The sequence below is a fragment of the Corvus brachyrhynchos genome, unplaced genomic scaffold, assembly GCF_000691975.1.
Source record: "Corvus brachyrhynchos isolate BGI_N302 unplaced genomic scaffold, ASM69197v1 scaffold14, whole genome shotgun sequence".
Lineage (NCBI taxonomy): Eukaryota > Metazoa > Chordata > Aves > Passeriformes > Corvidae > Corvus > Corvus brachyrhynchos.
Window position 1 is genome coordinate 7,612,975 of NW_008239110.1, and position 11,559 is coordinate 7,624,533.

General features: G+C 33.6%; 1 protein-coding gene across 3 annotated transcripts in view; it reads right to left on the bottom strand.

The window, feature by feature from the left end:
• AK9 (adenylate kinase 9) overlaps positions 1-11,559 on the bottom strand; it is a 53,456-nt gene that overhangs the window by 29,738 nt on the left and 12,159 nt on the right. For all 3 annotated transcript variants that reach the window (XM_017739659.1, XM_017739660.1, XM_017739658.1), the window contains exons 9-16: positions 9,955-10,029; positions 8,402-8,503; positions 6,391-6,530; positions 6,126-6,306; positions 5,559-5,700; positions 3,484-3,617; positions 2,593-2,749; positions 1-40 (exon numbers count right to left, since the gene is read on the bottom strand). The exon at positions 1-40 is cut by the window's left edge and continues 66 nt beyond it. In XM_017739659.1, coding sequence (XP_017595148.1) covers positions 1-40; positions 2,593-2,749; positions 3,484-3,617; positions 5,559-5,700; positions 6,126-6,306; positions 6,391-6,530; positions 8,402-8,503; positions 9,955-10,029 — 971 coding nt within the window. The remainder of the gene's footprint in view (positions 41-2,592; positions 2,750-3,483; positions 3,618-5,558; positions 5,701-6,125; positions 6,307-6,390; positions 6,531-8,401; positions 8,504-9,954; positions 10,030-11,559) is intronic.

Consider the following 11,559-nt stretch of genomic DNA (forward strand, 5'->3'; position numbering starts at 1 on the left):
TTCCTGCTTGCTAGGTATGCTCTGCGTAGTATACAGGCTCCTGCAGTACAATTACATGACAGTAATGACTTTAATGCATCTGTATAAAACTAAAGTTATTGGGTTAGGAATACCATTTAATAAATTATTGACAACTTTTTTGAAGTCAACAAAAAGCATATATAACACCACTGAAATGTTATTATACTGTTGATTTCTACAGGTTTAGAGCTTTTTTTTTTCAATTTAAAGAATATAATAAACTGAATCTGGGATATTGGATGGTTATGAAGGCTATAAAGGGAGACAGAACTGAAGGGATTTATCTTATACTTTCATATGTCATGTGTTACTCTGACATTTATTTTATTTGCAAGTGTACAAAGAAAGCTATGAAGAAACAAATTAAAAACATTCAAATAAAAATATAAATAATGTGCATACCTCTACTACTACAGCTGGTTGACAGAAATGAAGAATGTGCTGTTCCTAATAGGAACTCTACTGACTTATTTACTTTGACAAATAGATTTATATATGGCTGTGTGGCTTAAACCCATTTTCATCAGTGGACTTATGAGAGTTTAGACTAGGTCAGGGAACAGCTTACAAAATAGTGACTCAAATGCTGTGAAAATGTAAACTCCATGACTACATATACATTATATACATGACGGAAATGAGTGGGAATGAAGTAAAGAGTCAACACAATTGTGCAAATAAAAAGAATAAAGTGAAACAAAATAGCTAAATTCAAGGAAATGTATCCATAAGCAAAAAAGCTACATTTTTTTTAGCCAAATTTTTATACTACCAAGAGTATAAAATAAATTCTTCAGATTAGAGCAAGCAATTGAGAGCTAGGTTTTGAGAACTAGTGGAAATGGCAGAGTGGTGTATATTGCAGGAAGGAAGCACATAATTAGAAGGCTCTAGAGAGGCCTTAATTTGAAAGCCTCTGCTACAAATTCCTAAATTCTCCCCTTCACAAAATAAAAAAAAAAAAAAAAGGAGCAGTTACTGATCAGTTTTCAACATGGTTGTCATGAAGAATTATCTGTTTCCAAAATGTCTGATCTAGATTAAAACCTTTCAGGGATGATAAGACAACCTTTTCTTCTATCCAATTAATTCACTAATTTGTTAAATTCTGAGAAGTGAAGAGAAATTTAATATAAATCTGAAAGCACCTCTCCCACTTCAGTACTCTCCCTGCAGTACAGGCTAGAGGTAGACTCCTGATGTTTGTTATTTAGTACACAGTATTGACATTTCATTACCATATGCCATATGAAGAGGATGCTTTTTGTGGTTGTATGAAAGGACACTGCACTGTGTCCCAGAAACTAGACTCATGAACATTTCAATAAGCTTGGAATGTCTGGGAAACAAAGATGAGGCATGGAAATGCAATTTGCCCCTAGGTTTTTTCCGAAAGCGTCTGAGATGAAGCTTTGAACGACAGGTTCTGCAAATATGATTTTCTGACAAACACTGGATCTAGAACTTTCTCATAGAAATGTTCAGCCAGTATTTAGTCTGTGTATGAGCTCTGGCCACAGTGAAACTCTTTTAATTACAAAATTTCACAAAGCTATGTGACTAAGTAGTTTAGGTACTATATCTGAGTTGTGAGGATGATTTGCTGATAAGCTGACATACCTCTGAAAAGTTTGGGGTTTTTTTAATAAGAAATCTGTTCTGAGTAAACTGTGCAACCTTGATTTTCTAAGGCTGATTTTTATATTCAGGGACAAGGGTTTGAAAAGTTCTCTGGACTGATTCCAATGCTGGGCATCTACTGAGCTTTCTTTCAGAACAGACTCATCCTGCCTTTCTTGAATGGAAGTTTCTGCCACTGAAAGACCTTTTGATAATGGACTGGGTTGAACACGTAATGATCAAAAATTGCCAAAGGTCAATTAAACTTGTGGTGTGGAATGAATCAAACAGATATAATTCATGAAGATATGATTTGACAGACAAACTTAACAATATATGCATCTGTTCAGTTATTCATGCCTGGTGCCAACTTTCCTTCCGGCTTGAAAGAATAAAGTAAAAATCCCTTACTATGAATTCATGGATACTATGCTATTGTATCAATCTGGGTAGGAAGTTACTATTTTTTTTGATCCCAGAATGCAGAACAGGATACACCTGCATACAAGTATTTCTCCCCCTGCCTTTTCTCTCAAGCTGAGAAATTTCATACCTCTAACCTGATTTTGCAAATGGAAAAACCAAGGCAGAGAAATTTGACCGACAGCCACATTGCAAGGTGGTGGCCAGCCAGCCAAAGAATGCAAAAATCTGAAGCTAGAGTCCACTGGTATAGGAGAAAATTGAAAACTGATTCAAAATAGAGGAGGAATTTCCTTTACTGTTATAGCAAAGGATTCCTGTTTTCAGTTCTGTGTAATTCCCTTACTCCAAATTGTAAGAAATTGTGGTACTCTTGTTGATTGACTGGATTATTCCTTCTCTAGACCCTTGAAGCTTTATAAATGGGACATAACTACTAGTTCTTCTCATAAGTATTGTTTTATATACAGATATCAACACAGAAAAAAAGAAGAAAATATTAAGTTGCATTAGTGTGCATTTACTAACCATCTTTTTGTGTATCCTTCAGACAGACAACAGTGTCAGGTAGAAGTCCTTTCTCTGATAAAGCTGACCAGTGATCTGCTGACAGAGGGTAGTTTTCCACCACCCACCCTCCTTTTTCTGAAGCACCAGGAAACCTGTCTTTGTTCGTCTTCATAAGCTATTATAAAATGTCACATTCAGGAATATAAAAAGACTGAAGTCTATCAGCTGTACAAAAAAGACTGCACAATACAAAATTACTTTCTAGATGTTATGATTGTTCCTTATTGTCATTTCAGGTCAATAAAAAGTATGGTATTTATAACTTTATATGTGTGAATGAAATTAAAAACATTTTAAACAAAAAGAGACTAATATGATAGTGATTTTTAAGCTTGCCAATAAAGAATTTACACTCCAGTTTCAATAGCTACATCCCACTGAACAAATTTAAAACAATTCAAGATTCTTGGATAAACCTTCAAACAATTATTTTCAAACTCTTACATCTGGTGTTCACCTCTTTAATAGTGACTAAGAATATAAGACTAGAGTAAGCATACAATGATCCTTCAGATAATTCTCCCAGCCTTTAACAATTTGTAGCTCAGGTAATTTGCAAGACAGAAATAATTTCTGTATATGTGTGTGAATATATATATACACACAAACACACACACACATATATATATTTATTATATATAGAGGACTATAAAGTAGTCCTCAATAGATTTGCCTTTCATGATCTTCCTCGGTTTCGCCTCAATCCTATGTAAGCGTTCAGGCTATGTTACTTAAAACTAAACTGATCTCTCAAATGGAAAAATTAAGAACATATATGGATAATGTATAAACTGTTACAAGTTGCTCTTAGGAAAAAAGTACTTTCCTTCCTAGTACTTGCAGTCTCACCTCTGCAATAGCTCCCTCCAGTACTTCAGCATGTATTTGAGATGACATTGTAACTTCAGAGACTAATGCACTTTTCATGGCTTCTTCTACCATAGCTTGAACTTCTGGGTGGTCAGCAGTTATCTCTGGTATTCCTAACAATATAGAGTTTTTAAAAGCACTTCACAAAGAAATTAGAAATTGGGAAACAAATAAAGCATTAAAGCATAACTCCAGCACAGCAGTCATTTTAAGCAATACTACACAATTGCACTGAGAAAGAAAAAAACACCAGTTCTGAATGCAGATCTAGAGAGTGTTTCATAACCGTAAATTCTAAGATCTTGGTTTGCTCTCTCAGTATAAAAAACTCAACCTTTTTAACTGTATAGTATTTTCTACCTCTAAGTTAAATATTGTTTCAGTATGAACAGAATGACATTTATGTACTAGAACAATCAGGCACTTGCAACATGCAAGAATTTCCTTTGATTTGATTTGATTTGATTTCTTTTTGATTCCTAAATCAAAAGGTTGACCAGACTAATTTTTAAATCAATACAAATCTTAGATCAAGGCAGTGTATTTTTAACAATCAAGATGCCTGCATTCCCTATGAGGCTCAAAACATTCATAATGGATCCACATTTTGTTATTAACTGCTGGCAAAACAACTGTAATTATTTAAAAGTTTTTTAAGAAACACTCACAGTTAACATGCTAATTTGATAAAATTTGGTGAAGAACTGTTTTAGCCAACTGCAGTATCTATATGAGTATAATTTAGAAAAAATGCCACATTTACTTTTTGTAATTATGTGAAGATTTTTCAATGATTGTATTGATACTTTTAGCATGCACAAATGTACACATTTATCAGGTTACTTTTGCCAAGTTACAAGGTCCCTGGAAAAGGGGCAGCATCTTAATAATTTCCATTCTGCAAAAAACCTCAATGCAGCCCAAACCCAAACATCTCCTTATCCATTAAAAAATTCTGAAACAATCTTATGCTATAAAAAGATATGTAAGGGAAAATACATCCTCTGTTTGCAGTTCAGTTTTGCAATAAAATTGCTTGAGCTCTCCAAAGTTTTTAATTAGGATTAATTTCTCATTAATCCTAATAGGATTTCATACCCCTGTCCTCAAAAGTATTTACATAGCCAGGAATCTGGAAGGTAGCACTGTTTAACTGTTTCAATTTTGGTCTCATAGCTCACTATTATTCTCATAGCTCACTATTATTCTTACTGCAATGCCAATGATTTTTCATCACTGTCAGCACCTGTTTTGCAGCACTAGAAAAATACACCGACCTCTTGTTAGATGTATCTACCCATGAGAAAGTCAAACATGATTCCTTTCTTAGGTGAATAAGGCAAAATGGTCTGATTGTCCATTGGAACCATAACTAGAGCTAACTATAAAAAGGCAAATCTAATTCAATGGAGTGTTTTCATTTCAAAAGAAATTATTTTGAAAAGCCTCCATTAAAATTCCTTGGTAAAAAATCAGACTTGGTTTAAAAGATACTAAAACAACATATTATTTTCACCTTTTCAAAATATTTATTGAATTCTTCAAGCTGCAGAAACCTAGGCAGCTTAAGAAGTCAAAATGTGACCAGAGCTGGAGCGACTTACAAATGTGCCATCTGTGACAGCATACTTGGAAGGCTGCTCCAAAGTGAAAAATTTCTTGATTGTGGATTCATATCAGTCCAGCTGACAAGCTGCTTTCTTGAGGAGTATTTCATTTTTGCAGAGATTTAACTTGTCAGAAAGTCATTAAAATGGAATGTTTTTAACCAGTATCAGTCAGAACCAATTTCTTCTTTCAGCTCAGAGTTCAGAAAACTCTTTTTTACATGGCCCTCAAATTCAAAGGATTTATATATATATATATATATGTAAAAAATACTGAATTTTACTAAGCTATTCCTTTCACTGCCATGTTATTTTAGTTCATATTTAATGCACAGCAATCATAACAACTTCTGCAACTTTTTCTAAGTCAAAGTGACAGCAACTGCTTCAGTTAAATAACATAATGCAAATAAGACAGCTTCAAAGACCATGGAACAGTTTATTCACCTGATTCTTCTGATTGTTCTTCTGATTCCAATCTATTTTTCACTGCTGCTATAGCCTTTTCTACTGCATCCTTTCGCAATTCCTCAATGTTTTTTTCTCTTGATTCTTTATATTGTTTCATGAGTTTGTCCATATCAAGAACCTAGTGAAATTATTTGAAAAAATGCAAATATCACAGATGACAAATATAGCATCTGATCCAATTTCTATAAAATGAAATTATTTTGGAAAAGCTCTGCAAATTTCAGAAAAAAATACATCTAATTCAAGTGCAGGGCTGGGTTTTTTTTGAAAAAGAAATTATTTTAAATTTGCATTTCTATTTAATTATCTTAGATACAAAAGTTATTCATAATATTCTAATGCTAAGACAAATAACTGCAATGTAAGCGGGTATATAAAAGTATTTTTGATCTGTAGCTACTTTTATAAAAATGAATTTCACTAAAATCCTATGTTTCCTCTGTAATCCCTATATTTGTAATGTGAATAACACGACAAGAATGTGCTTAACTGATGCCCAAGCCCCAGCTGATACTTTGCTACCTAAGATATTTATGAACCTACCTTTCCTTTATAATTGTGTGCAATTACATTACAAATAGTCGTTCTTCCAGAGAATGGAGGACCAAATACAAATACTTTACAAGGAGAAACTGGCATTGGAGGTAAGAGGTAAGGCCGTGGATTCAACATAAATTTTTTCAATGCCTCTTGGGATGACAGTACATACATTTTACCTAGAAAACTTAAAACAGAAGAGAAGCTAACAGATATAGACAGTTATCTCATAAAACAGATATGAAAATTAAGAGTGTCAAATTCCACTAACCTGACAGCAAACTCTGCATTTCCCATTACAATGTCCCCTTCCTTTAGAGCCACGGGACACACTTGTCCCCACCGGCTCCTACGCCATCGGTATCTGGGTGCTATCAGCTTGTAAGATGACAGAGCTCGGAAAAGTTCATCCTGTTTATTAAAATAGCAATAACAGCAAATGTAATTTTTGTCTGAAGTTACATATGCCTTTTTATTAGACTTTTTTGAAACCTTTTGATGGAAAATAAGCAAACTTAAAAAGAAAACCACACAATGCTTTTTAGAACTATTTTTTTTTAATTATATATTTCAGAATTGTAGGACAATTTTAAAGAGAAATTACTTCATTTTTCAGATTTATTTAAAAGAAATAGTATTTTAAATAGCTCCTGTAGGCTTTACTTACCATTTTTAGAAGTTTAAAATTATAAAGAGCCACTTATTGAAGACAACAGAAAATGGCTAAGATTTATTCTAAAGGGTACGAAAAAAGGACCATGATCTGTGTCAGGGAATAGCAATGTTAAAATATCTATTTTAGGCATGCAGAAATATCATATGATAGGAATAGTTTAATAGCCTTTTTACAGTGAGTGAATCCTAAAGTCATGGTGACTCTAAATTCGGAATAGTACAGACAAGTGCTGGCTGTGAAGAACTGCAGAAGAACTTTCAGAACCTACAAAGCCAGGCATTAAAATAGCAGTTCTACACAGAAAATTATGGATTTTCACTGACTGTCACTACTCAAAATAGATCCCTCTGTGAAAACATGTTGTCAATGCCCAAGAGCAGTCAGAAAACCAACTTGAATGTTAGGAATGTTGAGCAAGGAGAGAATAGATAAAGGTTTATGTTTTAATTGTTTAAATATTGCCCTCATCTTTACTGCAATGTGCCTCCTGCTGCTCTAATCTCAGAAAGTACACAGTAAAACTGGATAAGTTTCAGAAAAAAGGTAATATAACTGATCAATTCCACAAAAAGATTGTCATGTAAGAAGGAATAAAATTATACAGACTGGAATTCTTCTATATAGCTACATAAGAGCAGGACAGAAGTCTGAAATAATGAGTTATTAGAGGGTAGATGTAGAGAACCAAACGATTCAGTGACTTCTGCGTATAAACTGGAGGACACTGCAAGTTCAACACAAAGGGAAGCAATTCTGTACCTAAAGTTCAGTTAAGATGCAGAACTCTTTGCCCTGAATACTGTGGTTACTAAAACCTTACACACAAACTAAAGCAGACACACTAACTAACTAACTAATAAATACTGATGACCTCTGACACAGAAAGTCTTTCACTTGTGAATTTGTTAAGAACTGAGAATACAGAAAAGTGAAGGGAGGGGTATTTCTCTGAAAATGTGGGGTCTCCTCATTACAGTTCTGTTCATATATTCAAAGTTTTATTTAAGAAATAGGAAAGATGATTGCAACTAAATATAGGCAACAACATTCATGCAAAGACTTCTGGTTTTCAGTTTTATTTGGAAGGGACACAAATTATAGTTGCTATGATTCAACAAAATTCAGCACTCATTTGTCATGTTTCTAATTAATTACAGGAAAATAGAATGAATGTGAGCTCAGTTATGGAGAATGCTGCTAGATTTGGATTAGCATCTTGTTTCTTATTCAGGAAAAGAGTAGACTGAGCTAAGAGTCAGTTGCTGAGATTGTTATCCTTTGGCTAAAGTTTCTTTATTTCCTTGGAAGGAATTAAGTTTTCCTCTATTGCTAAAACAAACATTTTTTTCAAAGCTTTATTATAATCATTACCCTTTTTTTGGGAAATGACAAATTTTTTTTATTTTCATACTTTTTAAGTGGATTTCAGCCCCAGAATTACCTTAAATTCTCATTTCTGAAAGGTCAATGCTTAAAAAATGCCCTTATTGCATGGTAAAAAAACCTAGTTGTTGTGAAACAAAGATGCTCTAGTATAAGCTTACAGCAGAAAAGAAAAATAATTCTAGTTATTACAGTCAATCACACTTTAGAAAAGCACACTTACATTTTGCTTTCCCTCCAGTGTTTCTTCTTCCTGTTCACTTTTAAGTCTGGTTATAGGAGCTGCATTTTGAACGTCCATAGACTGAAGCCGGCCTACCACTGCCTGAAGAGAAAATAAGTCTTGATTCAGTACCGATCACTGCTTTTGTCATCTGAAGGGCCCCTGAAGTGTATTTAAAACTGTAACTTATTGTTTATATAATGGCTACATAAACACTAAGGCCCAGTTTCTACCTCAGGCCCATGCCAGTTATTGAGTTGGGTTTTAACAAGCTATTCGGTAGATACAGGAAGTGCAAAATGCCAAATCACAGCCTTTCTATCTCATTATGCTGTGAATCCCAAGCCTACTAAAGGACTAGACTGTGAAGGTTTCCCCCAAGGCAGTGCAAATACTCTGATGAGCTCCAATCTGAAAAAGAGGCAGATCTCTTTGGGAAATCAGATTACACACATTCAGAAGCAATACAACTTTGAGTAGTTTATTTTAAACTGTATTTAAGCCAAACGTCTACCAATGAGAATCAGATGATATTAAATTTATTTGAAGTATTTCCTGAATGTAATTTTGATTGAATGCAAGTATTCTTGAAATGAAAAAGCAAACTGTGTCATGTTTGGTCTAGTTTTATAATAGGTCTTTGCCTAACTTGTAGGTAAAATAGTTGGAATCATAACATAACTTGATTGCATTTACTATAAATTTTGTGTTGTAATGTTCACAAACAGATCATAAATGAGGAAATCATATGTTCTAACACTGCAAAATTACTGGATTTTTTCCCATAGGACCACTCTTAGTAGTAAAGTTAAGTATAAAATGAAATAATTAACTTACAGAATTACAATACAATTTGTTTCAAACAGAGGAGAAAATGCAGGAGAAGCTCACTTCCTACCTTGTCAAAGACAATCTCCTACTTCATTCTCAACCCCATACTCTAGGTTCTGATTTGAAGGAACTTTTAGTTGTGAGGCAGAGGATAAGATTATTTATCTTCAAAATTTACCATTGTAAAATTTACCATTGTAGGTTTTTTAACAGAGAGAACAAGTTGCTCTGTCACAAGCTAAAAATCTAGACACAAGCACTCAGCAGAATTCTTACAAGAATCAGGAGTCTTCCATTACCTTGCAAAAAATAGCAAAATTAATAAAAATTATAATCCATTATATAATATATATCTAGTTTTAGATACAAGCATCAAATAAAACAGTATTGTAAATATATCATACCGAAAATGTTTTAATTTCTCATTATATTTTACATTAATACAGATCAGAAAAAGCACTGAAACCTGATGGAGATAATACAAAAGTTTGTAGCCTGCCTGAAAATATTCTCATGCAACATATATGTAAACCTGGGGACAGACCAGTGAATCCTACAACTAATAGAAGAAGGAAAGCAAGTATTTCAAAAGTCATGTTTTCTAATAGTAAATGAATGCCTTTTAAACACGACTTAAAATTTTGCCAACAGGAAAACAATCCACAGAATTGAGAAATTATTTTCTAGTGGAGGTTAACTTAGCTGGTGCATAGTTTATTTACCTCAAAGACATGATCTGGTTGCTGACTTCCATCCACTTCAATAAGATATCGACAATCCTGGTCAGTCAAGAATTCCTGTTTAAGAACAAAGACATAACTGTCAACTGAGTATGGTTAACCAGATAATGACACTGAAACTCATTCTGTTCCTACACATATCAAAGGCTGGACTCCTGGGGGCTTCAATCAAAATTCATTGCATTAATGGCTTATAAAATCTTCTGGAGAGGAACTTTGATTTGATGACAGATAAATATAGTGATAATTCCAAAGTTGGGGTTACAATGGGTTCAGAAGATAACTTAGATGTCTTAGTTCAAATGCAAGAGAGCTAAAAGATATCAAGATACAGCAACATTTTGTGTATGAATTCAACTTTTAATTGTCTAATTCCACCTTAATTCTTTGCTGGAAAATGATGACAATGTCAATTAATACATTTCTTGGAAATGCCAATCATTAAACCAATGTTTTAATTTTGGTCCTGAATCCCAATTCCTTTAAAATTTGGACCATGTATTTTATTTTTCTTATTTTAAATTTTCATGCTAGAACATAAGGTCTTAGACTAAAATAAACATCCCACGTCAGTTGTTAATGCCTCTCTCTGAGGACTGAGAACACTCATTCCATTCCTGACAAATGCTGGTCTCACCTCAGGCCTAAAAATGCCTATTGAAGGTGACTTTACAACTTTGAAGGTAATCAATTCCAGTTCTTCGCTACATTTATGGTCAGAGTTCATTTCCTGGCTTACTTCATCTAGTCTGTCTTCTATACTGTAAATTAAATCATCTGCCCTATCTGTGGTAGAAATAGATCATAACTATTTCTTTCTAATAGTCTTCTAAAGAGAGGATAATAGTTTGTACTTTCTCTTATATACAATGGTCTTACAGTCTTATTAGTACATCCATAATATTTGAGTTCAAACAATAGCATCTCATTTATTGACTCAGTTTTGACTAAATCCCCACAGATTGCAGACCGTCTGAAGTACTGAAGTCTAGCCAATTTTTTCACATGTTGTTGTTCATTAGGTTTCCTTCCTCACTGTAGTATTTCACATTTATTTCTAGTCCACTTAATCCCAACAATTTATCAAGAAATCAAAGTGCATTCTCCAAAGTTCATTCCACCTCTCTCCCTATCAGTGCAAACTGCACATCTTACAATATTTTTGTTTCATTTTCAATTTCATCATCTCAAATTCTGCCTGGGGCAATGATAAAACCCTGTGTTCTTTTAAGGTAAAGACCATTTACCTTAAAATGGTAAAGCAATTTAATCTAAACAACTTTTCATTAGTTCACTTATAAGAAATCGTGTGATATTGTGTAATGATCAAAGGTACCACTTGTCTTTCCCCTTCACAGCAGTAACAAGTTTGTTACTCTAGCAAAGAACATTATAGCACTTCTACACAATTTTATCTATAGGTTTAACTAATCCATAGAGAAATTGAAAGGTATAAACTGTAACTGTCAAGCAGGCATCAAAAATGAGGATTTTGCAGTTGCTTGAACCAAGAGATTAAAAACAAAACCACCAAAACAACAACAACACCCACCCCCCCACCCCCCCACCAAAAAAAAAAAAAAAAAA